At 36.9% G+C, this 24,660-nt stretch overlaps 2 protein-coding genes across 4 annotated transcripts in view; one reads left to right on the top strand and one right to left on the bottom strand.

The window, feature by feature from the left end:
• The window catches only part of LOC106074129 (uncharacterized), an 86,419-nt gene extending 65,087 nt beyond the window's left edge, over positions 1-21,332 (bottom strand). Inside the window, exons 1-2 of one of the 3 annotated variants that reach the window (XM_056043969.1) lie at positions 21,176-21,332; positions 4,072-4,478 (exon numbers count right to left, since the gene is read on the bottom strand). In XM_056043969.1, coding sequence (XP_055899944.1) covers position 4,072 — 1 coding nt within the window. In that variant the 5' untranslated portion in view covers positions 4,073-4,478; positions 21,176-21,332. Of the gene's footprint in view, positions 1-4,071; positions 4,479-6,669; positions 6,822-14,295; positions 14,426-21,175 lie in introns of those variants that run through there. The other 2 variants (XM_056043968.1, XM_056043967.1) reach the window with 2 other exon arrangements.
• On the top strand, positions 4,180-6,128 carry LOC129928741 (salivary glue protein Sgs-3-like). Its single transcript, XM_056044524.1, has 2 exons — positions 4,180-4,276; positions 5,731-6,128. The coding sequence occupies exons 1-2, from the start codon at positions 4,180-4,182 to the stop codon at positions 6,126-6,128; spliced, it is 495 nt and encodes a 164-aa protein (XP_055900499.1).
• Positions 21,333-24,660: the final 3,328 nt, after the last annotated feature.

The following is a 24,660-nucleotide window of genomic DNA, read 5'->3' as shown; positions in this document are numbered from 1 at the left end:
AGGTAAAGCGCTTGGCTTCCGAACCAGGTTCAAATCCTGGTGAAGACAGGAAATTGAATTTCGGGATTTTAAGGGCGCACCTGAGTCCGCCCAACTTGAATGGGTGCCTTATTTTAGTTTGGGAAAAGTAAAGGCGGTTGGTTGTTGTGCTGGCCACATGACACCCTCGTTAACCATGGACTATAGAAACAGATGACCTTTAGATTATCTGCTCTATAGGTCACAAGATCTGAAAGGGGATCTTATTTTTTTAATTATCAGGTCCGGTCAAACGGTGTGGATTTTTATACATACCCTTTATATTGTGTTTTATATATTTCATTTACTGAATTCATAAAACATTAAAACGAAATATATATTGTCATTTTTTTTTAAATTGCGCGAAATTTTTCAGGAGGAGATAATCGCAGTTAATGTGTTCTGGGAGTGGATAAATTACCTCCCTTCTATTAAGATTATTAACATGCCTGGTGTGATGATAAGACTCCCCTGCACCTCCGAGTGTTCAATAGTCCTATTTGATGTATGAATTATTGAGGAGCTCTCTAGCGCTTGAAGGCTGATAAAAGAGATCAGACGGCCTGGATACACGAGCTGTCTCATATTTCGTTTCAATAGTGCGGTAATACAGAATCAAAGAAGGTGTACTTTCTGTTTCTTCTTGTTCACATTTCATCCTATTACAATCCGTGTACGCTGCAGTGGGTAAGACAGGGGCGTACCTAGAATTTTTTATTTTTTTTTTGCTGAGTGCGGCAGCTCCGATGCCTTCCAAAGAACGAAATAAAACATCCAATATATTTTCTTTTCAAAAGAACTTTTATTTAAGACATTCGTGTTTCTCTAACTTTTACCAGTGATACTCCCATACAAGAGGATGCCCGTTCGTGTCCCCCCCCCCCAGCAATTAATTAGGAAATCTGGGTGGGAGCCTAAGCTCCGTCAAGTGTTTCCTGTCATTCTGATCTGCATGAATGCATTATACTGCCGTCTACAGCGCATAATTTCACCATAGAGTATACCCTAACATCGCAAGGAAAATCGATCGGCCACACTTATGATACTCTGCAGCAGACAACCTCCATCAGGAAGACGCCCATAATTTTTTAAAACAAGTCAAACACGGACTAATCACTTACTTCGCAAGTCTGTCGTCAGATGATGATGATGATGGTGGGAAGCGTGGTCGAGAGGCTAAGTGAGCTTGAACTTAGCTTGGCTTGGCTACCTAGAAGGGGGGCTCGAGGTTCAACACCCGACTCGGGCAGAGTTGTGTTTACTGAGCACCTAAAGGCAGCACGGAAAACCAACTCCTAGCTACCCCCTTCCCCCCACTGGTCCACAAATGAGACTGGACCAAAGCGCTCTGAGCATGCTATAAGCATGAAAGTAGCGCTATATAAAAGCTATAATAATATAAAAGCTATAATAATAATCTAAATGTCATAACCTATAACACTGTGATGACATCAATATCTCTTTTTCGATTGGGTTTTTTTTTCTGTTTTGTTTGTCGAAAACCCAGAACTGGGTTTATAACCGAACTATTTACAATCTTCAATTATTATTTTTGAATTTCAAAGTATGGTTTCGAAATTCTCCCCCAGGTATGGAAATTCCTTGGCACTTCGATGCAAGTATATTATTATTAGAGCATAATTTTGATATGTTTTTATTTCTCTTGATTAGATATAAAAAGACTAAGAATCCCAGCTTGAAGGTTTACAGATGTATGCAAAAGCGAAATGATGCTCTTAGAAATCGACGCTTAACAATTGAGGAAAAGAGGCAGTGGGTAGAGCCCCTTGGAGAGCGAGCATAAAGGAAGGGTCCTGAATTGCTACACATCAGAAGTAGAAAGAAGGATGAAAGTGTCTGGTGATTACAGATGATTACAACCTGTGACCGCAGCTGAAGGGTGAAAGTGCAATAGCGCCGGGTGATAACAGATGCCCAACCAGTGCCCACAGCTGTGTATCAAGGATTGGCCTCTTTAGTTACATACGAAGTTGCGAACGGAAAAGATGATCTCTCGAGACGTAAACTGCCACGGAACAAATGTAACGAAACATTTGAAACCAAATCTCGTATTGTTAAAACATTTAGTTCCTACTAACCTCTTTCAAACTAAAGTAAATGTGAATGTTTTGTAGTATCCTTCTGTTTGTATAGCCAATATTCAAGACGTTGTACAGCGAATTTAAATCTTGTTAATTGAAAATAAATAGAGAATGATGTTAGAAGCAATATACAATCAAACACTATTGACATCCTTTTGTTGGGAGGTTAGCATTACTTTGATTTTTATAACTAGAAACATGATATAGTTTTTAATTAAGCCTTCACAAAGAAAGAAAAGATTCAGCTTGCGTGCTGACAGTTCTAGATCTAGGGCCCGCTGGCTGAATCAAGCATTCTCATTTCATATAGATATATATTTTTTTTTTTTTTTTTTAATTCCAGTATTTTCAAGGTTCTGGTGTTTGTAGATGAATTTTTAAAAAAATATTAGCATTTGTGTTTTTGGATGCAAGATCCACTTATGAGCTAAAATAAAGTCTATGTTTCTAGATTCAAACCATGTACATTGTATTCATATGGTTATATACCATTTTTAAAATAAGAATTAATAGGCAACTTGGGCTATACTTGTTGATGTCTAAGAGCCGAGCCGAGGGCTCTTCGAGCTCTAAGTTTGAAAAAAAAAACCTGTTTGGACGTCCAGCCGAACAGTAAAAAAAAAACAAACCTGTGGGAACACAGTTCTGTTTGAGAGGGACCCGAGTCAATGCCTATGTAAAACATTGCTGTTTCCAATGCCTTTGGCCCCGACGCATGCTTGGCTGCACATGGCCGAAGGCCGAGGGCACCGGGAGCCACCGTCATTTTCCTTCGTTGTACCAAGCTAGCTGTGTGGGAACCGCCATTGATGTAACGGTCCCTTTGAGGAACAGCGCATGGATGTGGGACGTGTTCGTGGGGACTTTTTTACAACCCCGCCCGTGCAAGAGGTTGACTCTCGTCTACCCGTGGGCATCCCCACGGGAGTTATGTTTCGCCATTCATTTAGCCTAGCTACCTCCTCAAGTAGACGTTTCCACCCAGGTGCCACGATGAGGCAGAACAGCGTACCCGGGACTTGGGCTATACTAGTAATTAGCATTGTACAAACTATCACAGCCGTAATATGTGAGCATGACTAACTGCTGCTTGTGTGTAACATAACTACATTAATTTTATTTTATTTTTATTTTATTTTATGGCACATATAAACCATAAAGTTAGTTCAACATCTTTTTGTTATCTTGACCAAAAAAATAAATTTCTTTTTCATTATATTATAAAATACATTACCTCTTACAATAAAACAAAACATTAAATACGTTAACGTATTTAGCGGTCCTTAAAGAGGGAATGCCACTTTTAATTTTGTGTCGTCTGTCTTTTCAATTACGTTTAAGTCCAGAAAGCTAAATTTCATGATACTTTGAAGCTTGAAAAGAAAGTTCAAGCAAAGGCCACTTTTTATCTTCTGAAAGAGAATCGTTTTGATTTTAAATTTAAATATTAACCCCACCTTTAAAGCCTTCGTTTTTTTTTTTTTTACTTTGCTTACAAAATTGACCCCTATAGTTGGACCTTTCATGCGCCGCATCTGAGTTTGTGCTTCTCAAACTCTCCAGACTTAAAAATTAGGTTCCGTCGATACTTCGATTCACTTCCTTAAGAACTATGACTAATATTAAAAGCGTTGGAATGATGCTTCTTTCTGTATGGATTTACCTGTTTCTTGATACGTTTAGGTCTCAGTCTGTCTTTCGTGTCTCCATTCAACAACTTTGTCTCTTAGCGTCTCTTTCTGTCTGCATTGGCGTGTGTCTGTCTTCAATCTGTCTTTGAGACACACACGTCCTCTCTTTCCCCTTCTCTCTCTCACCCTCTCTCTCTCTTTCTCTCTCTCTTTCTCTTATTTCAAACTTACACAACATCTCTTTCACCTTCTCTCTCTCTCCCTCTCTCTCTCTTTCTCTCTCTCTTTCTCTTATTTCAAACTAATTACTCGTTACTTACTTGTAACTTGCAACCTTCCGGAAGTAATCTCTGGGAGTAGATCTACTTGTTAAGTCTACGTCTTATACTGTATAATGCTTTGTTCTGTGGTTAAATTGTGCTGCTTGGATGGTTATTGCAGACAGCAGGGTGAGGATACAGATCAAGTGTCACTTAATTATCCAGCTAGGACTTCAGTTTGACTTCAGCGTGGCTGCAATGTGCTGTAATTGGTTCAAGTTTCTGTTCCCAATAAATGTTATTTGTCTCAAATGTAGAAGATAAAACTAAGAATGTCATCTGTGTGCGGACCCAGAACATTCAAACTGCAAGGGTGCTAAAGGTAGCTTCGTTTATAGAGAACATAATCTAGTATTCTATGTCTTGGTACGGGGCTCCTGCTTCCTAACCGCTTCCTAAGTCAATACCTGGAATAGAGAGAAGTCTAGCATAAGTACAGGTAAATAAATAAATATTATACAGATTTACAGATTTACTTCGGGTGTGAATCTGCCTGGTCGTGAGGCATGCGCGCTGGACAGTCGTTCGGCCGTCTCGGTAGTCAAGGATTCAAACCCTGTCCGCTGCCATTCCCCGTCCTCCTGCTGGAGGTTTGGACTAAGAAATAAATTATCTTCCACTCTGAAGGAACATCCGAAACATGTACAAAACAATTTACAAACAATAACTTTATAGGTAAATACAATAAACCTGCTGCATGGTCGTGCGCTAAGCGCTCTGGGCTGTTGTCTTGACGACCCAGGATTCGATCTCATAGCACCTCCACGCCCAGCCACCCTGTGATTGGTTTGGGCTAGGATATAAGAATCGTCAATTCGGAAGACACATCCGAAACATATAAAACAAGTAAAAATTATAGGAGACCCTGCCGTACAAAGTAAAGTATCTTTCGCCTCAGAACCGGACACAACAGAATGAGACAACACATCTTCCGGAAGCTGAAAATCAGGACTAATGCTATTGGCCCTTTTAGAGTATCACCAGAAAAAGCCGACCTTCAAAAATGCATTCTCCACCCGAACAAGACACGGGCTCAAAACACTCCCATAGAATAAAAACTATATTGCTTGATCTGGAAACCACTGCGCAGTTCATCACATATATTGGACTAGCCGCGTGAACCTTTCAACAGAATAATGAAACCTCAGAAGAAGAAAAAAAAAAGAAAGACAACAGGCAGTTGGATTACAATAAATGGGTACGACATTGTAAATTTAGGAGTTCCTATAAGTAGGACTCGTTATAGCATTTTTTTTAAATTTATATAAAGTTTAGACCAGTAGGAATCCGTTTGTACAACATAAATATATCGACAGATAAGCTGTTCAATAGAGGCGTACAATTCGTTGATAAAACAGCTTGATCTACAACTACGACAGCAGATGATAAATATTTAAAAGGTAAAACCGTTAGAAGATAAATATTTAAAAGGTAAAACCACTGGATGATAAATATTTAAAAGGTAAAACCGTTAGAAGATAAATATTTAAAAGGTAAAACCACTGGATGATAAATATTTAAAAGGTAAAACCATTGTATGATAAATATTTAAAAGGTAAAACCATTGGATGATAAATATTTAAAAGGTAAAACCATTAAATGATAAATATTTAAAGTTGAAACCAACAGATAATAAATGTTTAAACTTAAAACCAACAGATGATACATATTTCAAGTTAAAACCATCAGATACTAAACTTTTGAAGTTGAAACCATCAGATGATAAACATTTGAAGTTAAAAACATCAGATACTGAACATTTAAAGTTAAAACCATCAGATACTAAACATTTGAAGTTAAAACCATCAGATACTAAACATTTGAAGTTAAAACCATCAGATACTAAACATTTAAAGTTAAAACCATCAGATACTAAACATTTAAATTTAAAACCATCAGATACTAAACATTTAAAGTTAAAACCATCAGATACTAAATATTTGAAGTTAAAACCATCAGATACTAAACATTTGAAGTTAAAACCATCAGATACTAAACATTCAAAGTTAAAACCATCAGATACTAAATATTTGAAGTTAAAACCATCAGATACTTAACATTTAAAGTTAAAACCATCAGATACTAAACATTTGAAGTTAAAACCATCAGATACTAAATATTTGAAGTTAAAACCATCAGATACTAAACATTTAAAGTTAAAACCATCAGATACTAAACATTTGAAGTTAAAACCATCAGATAATAAACATTTAAAGCTAAAAACATCTCTGCCAGAATTATAGAACCGATGAACACGAAGACTTATCTAATTATGTCGAATGAGATCAATATATCAATAAGTCATAACATACACACAGACGACCTAATCGGCATCTGCTTTACGCTTAACCATTTTAATGCTCTAGACATGCCGGAAAGTAAAAAAAAAAATAAAAAAATTCCTAGCTCTACGTGACAAGTGAGGCGTGCATCTAAAACCAGTCCATATAATTAGTCTAGTTCATGCAGTTAAAAAACACATTATTTAATATCGAATTGCATTTTTTAAACCATTAATTAAAACATTTTTTTTTTCTTCTTTAGCTTCTATCTCAAGTTTCAAACACACTGTGAACATATGAACATAGAAAGATTAACCAAATGTATTCCTGGGCTTGTTCCTCCGGCTTCTCGTCACTGTAAAGTAATTTTAGTTTGATCACCAAATTGTATTCACACCGGTGATACAGAAATACACATTCGTCAAAGCGCGGGAATGAATAAACACGTACTGACGCTGTCCTAACGGGCGTATTAAAAACTTGGAGGCGGATTTTTTTTTTTTTTTACTTGGAACCGGAATTGATCAAATGCGCATGCGCAATTCTTTCTTAAAGTTTTTTTTTTAGCCATAAATCTTTTTTTTTTCACCCAGTTCCCGCCCCAATACTCTGTGTAAAACTAAATAGACATCGAATAGACATTAAAATAAATGGTAATGAAAAGTTGTAATGAAGGGAAAAAAAAGAGAAAAAAAAGAGAGAGAGAGAACGAGAGAGAGAGAGAGAAAGAGAGAGAGAGAGAGAAAGATAGAGAGAGCGAAAGAGAGAGAGAGAGAGAGAGAGAGAAAGAGAGAGAGAGAGAGAGAGAGAGAGAGAGAGAGAACGAGAGAAAGAGAGAGAGAGAGAGACAAACAAGGAAGATTAAAACAAGACTTCTCTAAGACAATTATTACGCACAGTAGGCCTAATCCTATACTCGTTAAGCGAGCAATATGTATATATATTTATATATAAATTGTATTATTTTATTTCGAAAACGGCTCTAACGATTTTCTTTAAAATATCAAGGTATGAGTATATTAATGAGAGAAAAACATTCTCAACTCATTGGCCACATCGCGAAAACTCGAGTTAGACCGTAATATCGAACTATGGAAGAACAATACTGAAATTAAATTTACCAATGTATGATTAGTTATTATGTTTTAAGTGCTTTATAAATTGTTTACACTTTAACTGCGTAGATCCGTGTAGGTAGCTTTTACTTTCTTGTTAATTTCTTGTGAATTATTACAATGTGTTCAAGCTTCGAATTCTACTGTCCAAAACAAAGGAAATTGTCATAACACAGCATCTCTACGCCTGACTTGCTCACATGATATCCATCTCGCGGTCAACGAATTTGGGTGGTCGGCTTAACAGAGATGCCCCACAGAAACGCTTCTTTAGAATACTAACGCAATGTTTGTATATCTCATAAAAAAATGCGCCATTTTACTTTATTACAAATAGCTTATTTTATCCAATTGCGTAAGATTTTGAATCACGTGATGCTTCGTGGTTGAAGATGAGCACATTAGCACATTTCTCATTTCCTATGGACTCGAAGATGACTGTAAAGTCCAATCCTCGCTTTAAAAAGCCGGCCGCATAAGTGGCATGGGTGGATTAGGTCAGTTGCAGATAGGCCTGCTTCTTCTCTCAGCTTTTTGTTGGTTCGACGCTCTTTCGCCCTGGCCACCCTTCTTGCTTCAAATCTTGAGACTCCGAGACTCACAGCTTCACGCCATGAGGAGCGATCGAGAGCTAGTGCTTCCCAGCCGTGAATGTCGATATCGCATTCCTTGATGGAATTCTTGAGAGTGTCTTTATAGCGCTTGTATTGACCTCCCTGGGAGCGCTTTCCTGCACACAACTCCACGTACAGAAATCGTTTGGGGAGGCGATTGTCTGGCATGCGGACTACATGTACTAAAGCCACAATGAATATACTAATTACAATATAAACTGTCTGAACGTAACCATTTTAGAAGTTACACCGCAAATACTTTCTTCCAAGCCAATACTAGGCCAATAGCTTCACGCTAAAGATGCAATGTAAAACTACATGCCGTGAGCTGTGTTTTTCTACATTGTTGGCAGACTTAAGAGACTTTCTATTCTAATCGACATGTACAATTACATTTAGAACTAACAGAACACAAAAGCAACTCTTTCGGTTGGTAGCCTTTACCCGATCGTTCATTTGCGTAATTACACAAATATTCCCAAAACGACTATACATCTTTCCTTACGAAATTATTTAACCGAGCGGTTACTTTGTACTTCTATTTTGTACTAATTGATTTTTCTTGCGATTAAAACATTTATGTTAAGAAAATGTTCAAATATTATTTTAATTTCTGTTGTGTGAATGTGTGTGTGAGGAAGCGTATTTTTAACTGTCACTGACTTCTTCACTGATAAAATATTAAATCTTTCTTGCATTACTGGAGTTTGGTATTCTTTTTGAGACATTGGTTTCAATTCCTCGTTTAAGGATATTTCAATGCGCTGTTCTGTATTAATATGGATTCATCTGTGATTGGGATCTGTGTTAAAGACTTCAATAGCCAGTCGTGAATATCCAAGTGAAGAATGTCTTCAAAACTTTGGTTTAAGTCGTCATGGCATTGTACTTATAGTACGTAATAGACTTATTAAACAGTAGTGCGTAGCGAGTTGATAATTATTCAAATTATCCAAGCGGATAAACTGGTTTTTAGAGATTTTAAAAAATACATTTGTTTTCTTCCTTCGGACCCCTGGGGGGTTCGTATACCACAGTTTGAGAACCTCTTTTCTAAATAATGCGCACGCCTGGACATGTATAGATATCTGTGTTTTATGTTTATAATCAAAGTATTGTTCTAGAACTCTAAGTCTAATGTGATTTATGTTTACCCTAAATGGTCTTGCAAACATACTGAATAGTTTCTCTATACAATTCAAATTATCAATTTCATCTTAGCCGTGATTATAACATGGTTTCCGTAAAACATTGATATGTCTGTTTTTACAAGATGCTGATGTGCCTTCAGAATTGAAAATTGCTACATCCTACCCCAAAGGTTTGTTCTGGATACCATCGAGAAGACAGTCCAGAGTGTATACCACACGACAAGGCAGCCTCCTGAAGCTCTATTTCTAGTCTGTATTTAGGCCTACTCTCTGTCTCTCGCTTTCTCTCCCTCCCTCTTTCTCTCTCGATAACACACACACACACAAACACACACAGTAACCCTCCTCAAAAATTTGTTTTAAATTTAAACTTAACTGTGGAAAAAAAAACAACGTCCACTCGAGTTACCTCCCATGATTGTGGCTCGTCTATCACACAAAACTATCCGTCAAGTATATCATTAGCTCCTGCCATGCTGGTCTTCAGAACGAGGCTGGGACGTCAATGACAAGACAGAACCGTCACAAGGCTAGACCGAGAAGTCGCGCTCATTTCTGGCCAAAACGAAACACGTTTTTTTTTTATCAGTCAACACTTCCATTCGTTTTGAATTTAAATAGTAACGCCATCCCCAGTGGCGTAATAAGGAGATCTACGGTGAGGCAGCTGCCCCAGGTGCCAGAGAGTATGGGGCGCCAAAACGGGTACATAAAATATCAAATATTTCTTTCGCTGTGTTGGTGTTGATACACGGTCGTTGGGTTGTGGCTTCAAACAACTAGTACAACAATAATATTCGCAGGCGTTTTAATTTCTTAATGCCGAACTCATTCTGAAAAAAAATAACTTAACAACTCTCTGCAAATTGCCTCTACTATGATGGGCGTTACAATATATTCAGCCTATCCGGCATAGTTTTGCTCATTGTTGCATCAGAAAAAACACACACACTAACACACTTCATAAAGTCAAAAACTCTTGGAGCTCCAGGCCCAAGGAAGTTTCCATCATTCGACCTGTCTGAACCATTGTTCTGTCTAGGAGGAGTCTAAGCAGATGGAAATTTGTTTTAACCCTACTACCAATATCTCAAGACGCTCGGGAGGTCGAGCACGTCGGGACCCCCCCCCCCCCATCCCGCGAGGAGGTTCTTTTGGAGGGGGGGGGGCTGTCTTCCATCCCTGCCAGTGCTACGGACTCGGTCCAAAGGCGCCCCAATGCTACGGACTCGGTCCAAAGGCGCCCCAGTGCTACGGACTCGGTCCAAAGGCGCCCCAATGCTACGGACTCGGTCCAAAGGCGCCCCAACTGGAGTTCTGCTTTGCTTCCCTGATGACGTAATTGAGGCTGAAAGCGTTACCCTGGTGATTCTTTACCTACGAAGCATCTCGTAATATTTTCTATACACAGTTTCATAGCTAACAAAATGTAGAACTGTAAATAAGAAAGACATACTTCACTTTCACCTCAGCCATCTGACGTACAACTTTCTCTACACACACACACATACACTTTTTTTTCGTATAAATTCATCGAACCAGCTTGTGATTTTATTAAAATAGTTAATCTCATTGTCCGAGACGATGGTAAATGAAACTTGTCAGGGGGAGGTATGGCGAGAATGACTGTTACTTTGATATTTTGATATGTTAGTTATATCCCTTTGTTATGTGAATAGTCATGTTTTGAACTGAATGGTTAAGTCTTCGTTGAATGTGCGAGAGAGTGTGTTAGTGAGGTCTTGCTCCCGGTCCTGGAAGGTTGGACGTTGCTTCCTGGACTGCTGTTTTTGTATTTATATTTCATGGATTATTATTATTGGATATTAAAGTATTATTTGTATTCAGAGATATCTCGAGTAGAGTTCAAGTGTGTTTAGTAATAATTGTTATTTAAGTAATATTTAATAGTAACCGCCTTTGGAGCCAAGTCAAGACAAGCTAAGAAGTGAACCCTGACAAAACTGAGCGAGCAGCACTAGCGATAAGTCAATATATTGTTAGCAGGGGTTCTCAACCTGTGGATCGCGACCCCCTTGGGGGTCGATTGACAATTTGACAGGGGTCGCCAAAAACCATTGAAAAAATGGATTGTTTTTGTCTACTTTTCTATTGCTGTGTGTGTGGGGGGGGGGAGGTCGCGGCAGAGTGGGGGATTGTAAAAGGGGTCGCCGAGCATAAACAGTTGAGAACTGCTGTGTTAGACACTTGATTTAGTTTAGGAACGCACTATAGTAGACTGACTTTGAACGCGACATTTAATAGTGACGACAAAGGCACTGGGTTAGAGAGTATTATTGTTGTAAAGTTAAGGCAGGCCCTCAACGAAAGGCAGCAGGTTATAATAGCCGATGTATTTATTTACAGCTAGTATAAACAAACTCTGTTGAAACAGGCATGGACTTCGGCTATCAAGTCCCAGAGTGTCCTATCTCAAGTGACACCAGTCCTTTTCTATCTGAATACCAGTACAGACCACCGACACACTTCCTAGTGCCGCCCCAGGTCCTCAGATAGCACAAAGGAGGTTCTCTCGAGTCAAGACAGCCTAGACTCTAATAACTTGCAGATCACTTCAGTCGAATCTACAACAGTTCTTCTTTCTAGCATCAACATGGCGTCTACTGCTTGTGTTGCACGGTGCTCTGATGCGAACCATCAGTGTGGCGCGGGAGCGGAGTCACAACATTATTGTAGACTTTTAGGACAGTTGCTGCCAGGCTCTTGAATGGAAAACATTGTTAAAGCGACTGACTCTACTACGGCCCATTCTGCATTAAAGTTCGTTATTCTAATTTCATCTCCAATAACTTTGTTACTGTGTATTGATCCTGTTGGTTATTTTGTTATTGACGTGGTGTACTTTCCTAGTCTTCGTGCTTGAAACAGTAACACACTATACAAGATACCCAAGCATCTAGGATTATCAAGGTATTGTAGAAACACACCAAGAACAACTTATACATTACTCCGTCACAATAGACAAACTAGCTTCGATTGGGATAAAGGTTTAAATACTTCAAGTTATAGATTTCAGTAGCGTGTCAAGTTATAGATTTCAGTATCATGACAAGCTATTTAATTCACTATCACGACAAGTTATAGATTTCGCTATCACGACAAGTTGTTGATTTCACTATCACGACAAGTTATAGATTTCGCTATCACGACAAGTTGTTGATTTCACTATCACGACAAGTTATTGATTTCACCATCACAAGTTACAGATTTTACGATCACGACAAGTTATAGATTTTACTATCAAGACATGTTATAGCTTTCAGTATCGCGTCAAGTTATGTGAAAACTTATTAGCGCATCTTCTTGTAGACAGTTCCCTTAGATTCCAAAGATGAGCAAGTTGTCCAATGTAATCGGTTGTTTGGCACCTCCGCGCCATATCTAGTGCAGATAAGTCTAAGGGGAGGTAATACTCAAATAACCAACTAACACAAGGCAAAAGGCTAACAATATAAAGGTAGGCGACACTGATGAACGCTGTCGAACAAGAAGTTGAATACTTAATGAAGGGAACTGTCGAATGTCGCTAAGTTAAATATCTACTTTAGAAACTAAAGTCTAAAGCCGACCTCTCTCTAAAGCTGCCAGGAGAATTCGGTGTTTACTTTCGTTACACTTCAAAACCTAGTCTTGTTTTTAATAGTCACGTCACAGCCCAAAATTTTACTCTTTTGATGAAACAAATAACTTTTCGCGCCTTATTCTAAAAGTGCCCATGGAATGACGTGAAAGGCAAATGGAGCAGTTCTAGAAGTCTGGCCCAGCATATGGAATTAGAAATACGTCTTTCTAACATGTTGTTTTTCTAGTTGTAATTTATTATTTATGTATTAGTGAAAAACAATTAAGACTAAAACTCAATAATTGTGAAGCGTATTTAAAAAGAGTCATACCAATTTTAAAGACAATGTTCGGACAATAATAATATAGCTATCTATGAAACTAGAGATGTCGGAGGGATATATTTTAAAATTATCTTATCTTATATATTAGAGACGTTACTTTAACAAGGAAGATAATTACGTCCTACGCATTTTATGTTTTCAGACTTGTCAAAAAAACTTTTTTTTTTTTGTTTATAGTAATTCAAGGGCGTAGCTAGGAATTTGCCATCATTTGGGGGCCCGGGGGACGTGACCTCTATGAGGGCCCTTGCATTTTGTGTAATATTTAATATTTAATGTAAAAAACAGTCATTGCCCCCCCCCCTTTCAAGCGGAGCCCGGATCGAATTTTCAAATTCTCCCCCTCCCCCCCCCCCACAGCTACGCCTCCGTAGTAATTAGAAAAAACATTTCTGAAATTTTCCTTTGTAGACTTAACAGTCAATGTGACACTTGATCTAATTCACCCAAATTAAAAATCTCAATCGTTGTCAGGATTCGAGCACAAGACCAACTCGGTTCAGAAACCAAGAAACATAACCCTCAGGCTCAAAGTGCACTATTACCTAGTAACACTATAAACAACTGAAGATATAAAATGAGTCTATCTAAGGTGTTATATAGACTAAATGGAGGTAACACTCAAAGTAATCCAATAACACCGTCGACGCTGATACTGAATATAGAACAAGTTTAAAACAATGAAGAGAACCATCGAATGTCAGCTAACATTTATAAACTGCGACTTATTTCTACGTTGTCCTGGAAGTACATGTAATTCCGTTTACAACGACTTCTATTTTGTTCTCTCTAAAACCCGATCCTAGTTTTTACTAGTCACGTCATTGTCACTAAGTCAAAACTTTTCCCCTATTTCCGAAACAAATAATAAATTCCTAATCGTGCCATAACAAAGGATACAATGTTTCCAAAACTGTGTTCCTCGAAATACTAGCCTGGATAGATGATCCATGAACTACTGAAATAATTAACCGTTAGGCTATCAAGTGGATTAATCTCTCTAAACAATTAAGCAAAGTGTTCCGTTTAATTCTCAGAATGTGCAAAGTGTTCCGTTAAAGAAAAGCTTGGGAAACACTGCTATAATAAATATGTTACTAATCTATACATCTAACTATTACATACTAAAATCTTACTGTCACGTCTGCTAACTAGCCATCTGCCAACTTTACAACTAAATTGTTCCTTGGGAGTTCTGACTCACTTCTGCTGGTTTTATTTTTTTTTGGTTCACAGCAGACGTGATGACGAAATTTCTGTTCCCGCTTTATTTAACCCCACCCCTTTCCCTCTCGTCTTGCGAGAATGTAAGAGGACACTTTCATTGAGAAACACAGGGCCGTCTTTAACAAGTAAGCAGCCTTTGGACCAACTGTGATGTTATGAGCCATAAGAAAGCACAACATTGCACTGTATAATACATAGAGTTTCTGTTTTAAATTAGGTCTTTTAAGTGAGCATAATACCTTATATTTCTTCTTTTTTTTAATGGCGGAAAAAAAGAATGGTTAGCTTTTTGGTGCATCCGCTGTACAGACTGAAGAAAGTGTTGCTAATATCTATATAATTTTTTTTTAAAGATATAGAATAATCTTTTTTGGACTTTATAAAGAAGAGCTCAGATTCAAATGTTCTTCTGTTTGTTTCACAAAGTTTTGAATAGAGAGGAAGTTAAAAAAAAAAGGAAACTTATTTAAAAACACGCGGGCTAATAACTAGCATTGATAAATTATAATCGACACAAGGCGCAGCTGAAAAGCATTGAAATATTGTTAAAACTATTGCTTTTAAATTTAGTTATTAAGAAACAGAATATAAATAATATATATATATCAATTACCAAATTTTCGTGCCTGTAACTAGCGGGTTATACAAGTTTTTACAAACGATTGGCAGCCGTATTTACAATGGTGCGGGGTTTACAACATTTATTTTACTCTTAAACATAGCATAACTGAAACTATGGACATATCTGTGATTCTTTCTACCTCCAATAGTTGGCTGTGTGGTTGTGAAATGTAAAGCAAAAAAAAAACATGTTGGCAGCAGCGGTTGAGTCATAGATCTTCATATGCGGGGTATATAAAAGTGCGTAATGTACACGATTTTGTTATTATTTATTTTGTAATTTGTGCGGGGTCTACGGGTGTGCGGGTTATACACACATGTGTTGTTTTTTTTTTTTTGGGGGGGGGGGGGTGAGTGGTATAATCGCGATAACGCGTTACTTGGTCGTAAAGTATGCACTCGGGACTGTTGTCTCGATGAACCGGGGTTCGAACCCTGCCCACCGCCATTTGCTACCGTCCTCGGAAAGTTTGGGCTTCACCTTCACCTATCCCTTAGTCCGGGGGGGGGGGGGCGGGTAACACACATGATCTGTCGACAGTCTTTTCCATTCCTCTCTGTCTTTCGCAAGGTTTTGGCTAGTGTGTAATTATATTCAATTCAAAAGGAACATACAAAACATTTCAAAGAGGAGGTGTGAAATATTATAAAGCTGTGTAGGCTGCAGTTGTCCTCTGCAATACAACTTTTAAAGATAAGATAAGAGTCCGAGTTTCTATTAACTCTTTAATATGTCAATTCATACATTAAAAAACAAAAACGTCATTCTAGCATTTAAACATCTTACAACAAATTAAATGTTCAAATATTTAAACACAATGGTGCCGAAATATAAATTGATCGAGGGAAAAAAAAAAGGCCACCGTGGAAATAGTCTAGCCTTCGGGCCATTTTTTTTTCTTTACGCCTGACGAAGGCCAAAGCGTCATTCTAATCCAGGGAGTAATCGCCCGTGGAATTCTGTCTCCCAGTCGCCCGGACAAAAACTCTTAGGAGTTAACTTTTCTTGAATTGAGTTGCCGGCCCTGGAAAATGTGTTTCTCTTGCGAAAACAATTTTAAACTCTTTAAGGAGTAATGGACTGGCAGCCCCTACCTACTGCGATCATTGCTTCAGAAAAAAAATATTATTACAAAAAAAAAATACAACACTATAAAGAGTATACTTTATATAGTTTAGCAGCCACCTACCTACTGCAATCATTGATTCAGAAAAAAAACAACAATATTTAAAAAAAAAAATTTCAACACTCTAAAGCAGGGGTGGGCAACCTTTTTGTATCGAGGGCCGCATAAACAAAAATTTTGGGAATGGGGGGCCGCATATATATATATATATATATATATATATATATATATATATGTGTGTGTGTGTGTGTGTGTGTGTGTGTGTGTCTGTGTGTCTGTGTGTATACTTAGAACTTAGAAAAATACGCTAGTTAACTGTATAATGTCTTTTAATTCATATTTATACTGTATCATATATTCACTTTTCCTTTTTTTCACATTCCAAATTGAGGAATTACTAGAGTTAGCAATTTCTGAAACCAATTTAACATTTTTTTTTTTAAATTGCTATTGTCTTTTCATATTACATTTCACCACAAATGTACAGTTGTACTTAATGTGAGGAATTTAACTATATACACTCGTGCGTAATGTTCCTGAATTGTGGAGCTAGCTTTCTAGTTGTTATACTTTTGACTGCTGTCAAATTATAGTCATTCACCATCGACCTGTGATTACACTTGTTTATTTTCCACAAGAAAAATACTTGTTCACATATGTATTTGTACCAAAATAATGTTAAAACATAGCTGCAAAGTTTTTTTAAAGTGTGGAAATACAGCTTCTGGCACCCATTAAGCTACAGTGGAAGTACTGACTTTAACTTCTCTTACAGGTATATACTGTGGGTACACATGATTTCTGTAGGTATTCGCGGGCCGCATAAAACACTTCAGCGGGCCGCATGTGGCCCGCGGGCCGTAATTTGCCCACCCCTACTCTAAAGTAAAGAGTATACTTTATATAGTTTAGCAGCCACCTACCTACTGCAATCATTGCTTCTGAAAAATACAATGTTATGTTTTTCCCAAATGACTATTTTTCATTAACGTTAGAGATTTAGATTAAAAGATTACAATATATATTTATATATACATGATTGTTACAAAGCTTATATTAACTCACTGTGTCTGTCTGGTACACTTTTTGTACACCCTATTTCTCCCCCATCCGTTCTCCGTTCAAGTTTAAACTTGACACAATTATTTGTTGTACCTAACAAAAACACGAATCAATTGAAAAATTAACCAATTACTTGATAAATTATTGGTACTTAATTATTTTGTTTGATATGTAAAAAAGGGAAAAATTGATATTTATTGAGAGATTAGGTATATACGTGGAGTTTTTTCCCTTGTTACTATTTTATACGTTTTTTTTCTCTCATTGCCCATTTTCGGATCAGGTTGAAATTTGCATAAGTATTCATAGCCGATGACAATATAGGAATCAATAAAAAAACACCAATTACTTAATCAATCAGCGATAATTAATTAATTAAGTTTTACATCAAAAGGGAACTTATTCCAGCAGTATTGAGATATATTCTTACGATAGCCCGGTTTAGTAGTAGCATAATCTCTTGTAAATAATGTTCCTGGATGTTCCTGTATATTTAACACAAAATCTCTTAACCATTTAAAAACGAGAGCTGGTTTTAAGTGACTTGTATAAACAAGTAAAATGTTTTATTAAAATAGAGAATTCCTCAGTTTTGAAGCTGGTGACTGTTTGTTAAGAGCGAATCTGTGGCATTTTACGTCTCGTGAGACGATCTTTTCCCTTTGCAACTTCTTGTGTGACTAAAGAGGCCAATCCTTGATACACAGCTGCGATCGCAGGTTGGGCATATAAAATCACCAGGCGCCATTGCATTTTCACCCTTCTTTCTGCTTCTGTTGTTCTCTCTCCATGTGGATCTGTCCAGTGCCACCTCTTCCCAGTTGCCAGTGTCGATTTTGAAGAGCTTCATGTCGCGTTTGCATACATCCGAATAAGAGCGAATATTGTACAATTAATAACTATTAACTGATAGATCTAAACAGAAATGGGACATTTTTCAGCCTACCCAACTTCATCCTACTTGTGGAAAAAAAATCCTACTTAAGATTATGTATAAATCTACCTAGAGTCTGAGTATATACAATTCTAATGATAGGCCTATAGATCTTGACTTTGAAGACGGTACCCAAAATATTCCTACACGTCTATTAATTTAGGCCAACATGCGGAAATACCCGAAGATGTAGTCTGTTTAAGATAAATATTGTCTAGTCCTCTAGCTAAATTAAAATTAATTTGAAAAACTTTCAAAAATAGTAACGGTCAAGCTAGAGTTTCCCCAGTGATGACAGATTACTAGAAATTATTTACCCAACTCTTATCTTCTTATCTTATACAATACAGACGTTACTTCAAAAAAGCAGATTGTTACGTGCGCATGTTAGTGTAAATGTGACATGGTGCGAATGCGTGTTGAAAGGAGAGGAGAACCAAAATGGAGGAATAGAAACGAAATAGTGTTTGAGTGTTCATGGAAATTAAATGAGATCTAAACGATGACTTTGTGAGGTTTTAGTGTTCATGTACTGTTCAAAGAGTCTCATAAAGAGTCTCATCTTAGAAAGGAACGTAACACAGATCTACAGGAACTGACGAGTTTTTTTTGGAAAATGTATGGAAATCTTATCTTATCTTATCTTATAATACAGACGTTACTTCAAAAAAGAAGATGATTACGTCCTACGCGTCATGCATTTAGTCATGCATATTAACCAATCGACATGTGTATCCTTTAGTGAAGTCCAGTAGGGAATCGGCGCCTACATGGGCTCCATTATCCCGTTGGTCTTTAGAAAGGCTTTAATCCAACAACCAGGCCTGGACATGATATTCCCCATACATTTGTATCCAGGTTTTTCCACCCATCTGTTGGTTTTTTTTTTTTTAGTTTTTGCCTACGTCCAGGTTTTTCTCACCCAGATTCCAGATTCCATGAAGATATGAGTTGAACAGAAGTCTTGTAAAGAGTGTTCAACTTTCAGGCAATCAACCGGAGCAGATGGTGTAAAGCTCATCAGTTTCTATGTCCGACAGTTAACGAGGGTGTTATGTGGCCGTAACAACTTCCCCACAATACGTCAGGTACACTTTGATAGGACTGAGGGGCGTTCTAAAAATCCCAAAGCTCAAAGCTCCAGTCTTCCCCGTGATTCGAATTCGGGATCCCTCTGTTCTGAAGTCAAACGTTTTGCTTGGGAACGAGAAAGATACTCATCTTGAACGGACTACATACGTCTTCGGATATTTCCGCATGCAGGTCCTATTCATTCTAGAGTTGAATAAATTTATGTTCAGGAACATTTTAGGCATCGTCTTATAAGCCTGAAACATTATAAAGTCTATTACATCTATACATTTTCTTAACCTGGATTCTTTCTCTGGGAGAGTGGGGTGTGGGGGGGGGGGGGAGATTCGTGCTGGGTTAAAATGTTCCATTTTTTAAATTAGTATTTATATTACTTATTAGAAGAAAATTTATCGCTCCATAAGCTGTATGAAGGAGGTGTTTTTTGTTTTTTTTAAAGTATTTCAAAATATTTTTTGTTGTTAAATTTTTATTTCAAAATTCAATATGGCGAATAATTCAAATGGCAGACGAGAAAGTCTTGTTGATTAATATAGGTCAGTGTCATCAGCACCAAAATGTGTTGAACATGAAGAAACCGCCCACTTCAATAATCACTTCAACATTGTTTCCGCTTCCGTGTGCCATGTAGACTGCACTGGGTGGGCTCTTAGCAGCTTACATTTACGATTCAAAGATTTGGTTCTACTTCAAGCAAGTGGATATTAACTATGTGATTGAATATTTTTTTTTGTTCTTTTACTTGTAGATTTAAAGTTTGCTTTTCTTCATTGTTTGTTTGTATGTCTTTGTATGATTTTTAGTGTGTTTATCGGAATGGAAATGGTAGACTAGAAAATGGCATAATTTAGATTAACTTTATTATTCGCCTGAGTGATTGATTTAAAAACTAAGTCACCCATTAGATTAAAAAACTTAATTAAAAAAACAAAACAATAAAAGCAGACTGTTCATTATCATTTTATCCTGGGGCTATGTCGTTTGTGTTAAGTATATTTGTGAACGATAAGAGAGAGAGAGAGAGAGAGAGAGAATAATCTATAACTATAGAGAGAAAGATGAAGACACTTAGAAGTAGGAGCAAGCAAAATATAAGCCAGAAACAAAAAATTTAAAGACATTTCCTCATTTAAAAAGAGAATAGTTGATTACTTCGCTTTTAATATGACAACATAACAAGTAGGCTAATAGCAAGACAGATTTTTAAATCAAGAAAACATAAAGAAGCTAGAACAAATACAAAATAGAGCAGTGAGATTTATAACAAATGAATATTCCAATTTGATTAGAGTCACACCATTAGTGAAATCCCTAAACTTAGAGACACTTCAGGGCAGAAGAATAAAAGGTAAAGCAGCTATATTACATAAAACACTGAACCATAATTAACACATAGAAAAACAAAACCTAATGAAATACTCAGAAAGACACAAAGGTAGAGGCAAAGTTCTTGTTCCATACGCTAGGACTAATTCGTACAAGTGCTCCTTCTTCCCTAGTGCCATTAGAGAATGGAATGGGTTGCCTGAATCAGCCAGGAAAACCAACGAATTAGCAGAGTTTAAGTCATGCATGACTAGATTGGCACATGAAATGTCTAGGACCTAATTTTCTTCCTTTTTGAGCTAACGTCTGTAATATATAAGATAAGATAAAATGATGGTTTCGTGATAGGCCTATAGATCCAGACTTAGACGACGGTGCGCAAATTATATAGGTCATCTCAGGTTTTTCTTAACCACTCAAAATTACTGCTATATAGGCCTACACACTGTGTGGCGCACACATTTTAAAGAGTTAAGTCTCGGAAATGAAATAGGCGTATTCAAGTTCGAATCCAGGCAGAGTTCAAGAGAACTCATTTGTTCATCGTCTTTGTGCTGGCCACATTATCAACTTATTTTTATTTCCTTGCCCAATGGCCTTCTAGATGCTGAAGAGAATTGTACTTACCATGAAAAACGTGTAGGCCACAAGGAAAATCTGTCAGCCGATAAATGTAATAATCTCATCACAAAACATTAACTGCTAATCCAATTTATCTCGCATTTTAAATCCCAGAAATGCTGCTTGTACTGAATGCTACATAAATCCAACAAAATGAGTAAAATGCGTTCCGCTAATCGACCTCTCCACAAGCCGATGGCCGAACAAGAAAAGAGCTAATTGATCAGGCTTCATCTTTCCTTAAGGATAATGTTTCGTGGCAAAAAAAAAAATTACCCAGGACATTGTAAAGCTGGGTTTTAATTTACACAGTTCTTAATGTAAGGGAAAAAAAAAAAGAGACCGGAAGTCGGATTTTTCACATCTTTGAAAAAACAGATAGAATAAAAATCCAAACAGCAAGTGGTTATTTTGTTGAAAACATAATGTAAAATAAAAAACAAAAACAAAATTAACATATCTTTTCGATATTTTGGGTTTTAAACCTAGCTATTTTACAATATTGCTCTTGTTTTAAAAATGCAAGGTAAACGGGCACCCCTTTCAGACCGCGCAATCTATGGGGCAGACGATGTAAAGGGCGTCTGTTTTTGTAGCCCACAGTTAACGAAGGTGTCACGTGGCCAGCCCAACTACCAACCGTCTTCCTTGCTTTTTCCTCAACTTATGTCCGGGGAACTTCAACATCCCAATCTTCACGGGAACTGGAACCTGAGAACCCAAGTTTCGGAAGCCAAATAAAGAGAAATAAATGTAGCCAAAGTTGGATTCATCAAACCTCTCGAGTTGGACCAAAAGTCAACATGGATAGACATTTTTAACAAATATGTAATAGACCAACCAAAATGGATTTTCAATCCGATAGTCCTTTTCGCTCCTTCACAAAATTCGCTGATGCTGCGGCTCTTCTTGCCCTGCTCTCAGAGAGCTCAGTCGTAAATGAGTATTTAAGTTAAATAGAACACATTGAAAAATACTGTAAAGATACTTTTTTATTGTTAAATGTAAAAAAAACAACAACAACAAACAAAAGAAAATGATAATTGATTTTCGTAGGGAAAAGAAGGAAAATGATATTGTTTCTGTAGCTGGAGAGACTATTGAAATAGTGCAAACTTAAAATACCTTGGCACTTTCCTAGACAATAAACTAGATTTTACTGCAAATACTGATTATATCAGCAAAAAAGGGTGTAATACACAAATTGTAAGACAAATTTCCTCACGGACAATAAAGATTATTATGTTAGAAATGAACGAGTAGTCATTCTCTGGCGCTGCCAGGGTCGAGTTTCGCTAAAGAGAAACAAAATTCATCGTAGTCCCTTTAACAGTTTCCATTGAGAAATTTTCTGGTGATGTGGCAGGTCTGCAGCAGCAGTCTACCGCCCTCTGACAGGCAACGAAGATGTTCCTAGGAATGTTAAGGGCCTTGAAGGTGTCTGTGAGGTCAGTTGTTATTATCCCCTCGGTTGATATAACAATGGGGTATATTGTTATTTTGGACAAAAATGTGTATAGTTCCTTTATAAAAAAAAAAAAGAACTTCATGCGGATGACATCTTTTTTTATGAAACACGGATAAGGTCAAGGTTAAGGGGAACCCGAGAAAGGGGTCTACCGTGGGATGAGCAGAGTTGCGGATTTTTGAATTCCAAGCATAGAGAGTTCCAGACTCCTTCAGAATCTAATGCCATGTCGCCTGGCACTAAATTATCCAGCCAGCGCTTCGTCGAGACAGACGTACAGCGGGAATGGCAGGGTTTAAAATGGCGGGAATTCACTTTCAAGATTCCATTACAGCTTACAAGGGATAATGAGGGCGGAATTGAAGGTAGCGAGGCAGTTAAGTATGTGTTGCAGCGCCCCACGGGAGTTAAGGAAATGTTGCACGAAGAGTTTTAAAGTCCCCTATATTTAAAAGGAAAGATAGGTTAGCATAAAATTTTGTTCTAGGATATATTTTGCTGTTATGGTCTGTGTCTTTAAATAGGCCCTCGTCAAAAGTGTTGGTATTGTATAAAACTCAATAGGCCAGTATTAGAATATGCATCCTCTGTTTGGGATTCCTCAACTCAAGAAACATACTATATCCATGGTAAATATGTAATAGAGCAGTGAGGTTATATATGTTGTGAATATGTGTACGCAGTTGTCACGTTATCCATTGTGAATCATAGGCCTATACTCATATACACAAATAAATTGGGATGTCAATAACTGACTTGTGGCCTCAATAAATATTTCAGATTTCATGTCTTTTTTATAATTGTATTTAAAATTAACGGATACTATTAAATAGAGAAATTTAAAAATATTTTATTCATTTTTGTTTTGGCTATAACTTTTTTTTAAAATTCTGACACATGAAATGTTTTAGCATTGTACTGGATACACTATAAACACCTCTCAGTTGCCTCCCCTTAGAAATGTTTTGTAATGTTATTCTATCTTATTTGTTTCACACAGTACTTAAAAAAAAAAAAAGGAGTAGATTGTTACGTTCTCTGCTAAGTCTTTGGTTTTCTTGGCTGATTCAGGCAACCAATTCTATTCTCTAATGGCACTAGGGAAAAAGGAGCACTTGTGCGAATTTGTTCTAGCGTATGGAATAAGAAATGTGTCTCTATCTCTGTGTCTTTCTGAGTACTTCATTAGATTTGTTTCTATCTGTAAGTTATGGTTTAGTGTTTCATATATCATAGCTATTTAACTTTTTATTCTTGTCCTTAAAGTGTCTCTAATTTTAGTGAATTTAATTAAAGGTGTTACTCTTATCAAATACGAATACTCGTTTGTTTTAAATCTTACTGATCTATTTTGTATTTGATCTAGTTTCTTTATTTTTTCTTGAGTTAAAGAATCCCAGAGGATACATTTTCTAATATTAGCCTAGCTAAAGTTAAATAGCATTTTAGTTTTATTTTCTTGTTTGATTTGTAAAAATTTCTTTTAATAAACCTTAATGTTTTGTTTGATTTTTTAAAATAATTTCATTAATGTGAGGATTCCATGATAACTTTTCATTTAATATTACATCTAGATATTTTGAATTCTTAGCTTGTGTTTACTATGAATAAAGTAAGTAGTTTTTATTTGTTTTAGTTTTTATTGTTACTCTTAATAACTGACATTTTTCTGGGTGGAAAGACATGCTCCAATTTGATTCCCATTTCTGTAATTTTATTTAATTCTCTTTGTAAAATTTATGTATCTTGTGTTGTTTTTATTGTTCTATATATTATGCAATCGTCTGCAAATAATCTGACTTTTGTTCCTGAACTAATGCAACTTGGTAGGCCATTTATGTAAATTAGAAACAGTAGTGATCTAAGACTGTTCCTTGAGTTTACTGTTATTGGTGTTGACGTGGAGCCATTCATTGTTCTCTTTCTACTAGGGAATCCTGAATCCATTGATGTAATGAACCATAATGCTAAAGATTTTGAGTTTTTTAAGCAGGCCATGGTGGTGAACTTTGTTGAATGCCTT

This window comes from Biomphalaria glabrata, chromosome 10 (genome assembly GCF_947242115.1).
Source record: "Biomphalaria glabrata chromosome 10, xgBioGlab47.1, whole genome shotgun sequence".
In the NCBI taxonomy this organism is placed as follows: Eukaryota; Metazoa; Mollusca; class Gastropoda; family Planorbidae; genus Biomphalaria; species Biomphalaria glabrata.
Note: the sequence above shows the minus strand (reverse complement) of the source record. Positions and strands in the feature narration are given on the sequence as shown.

Excerpts from the sequence above, each read along its gene's own strand:
- LOC129928741 (XM_056044524.1), top strand. The coding sequence starts at position 4,180 with ATGGTTATTGCAGACAGCAGGGTGAGGATACAGATCAAGTGTCACTTA. Across the intron at positions 4,277-5,730 it reads CAGCGTGGCTGCAATGTGCT|ATGATACATATTTCAAGTTA; the intron begins GTAATTGGTTCA and ends TAAAACCAACAG.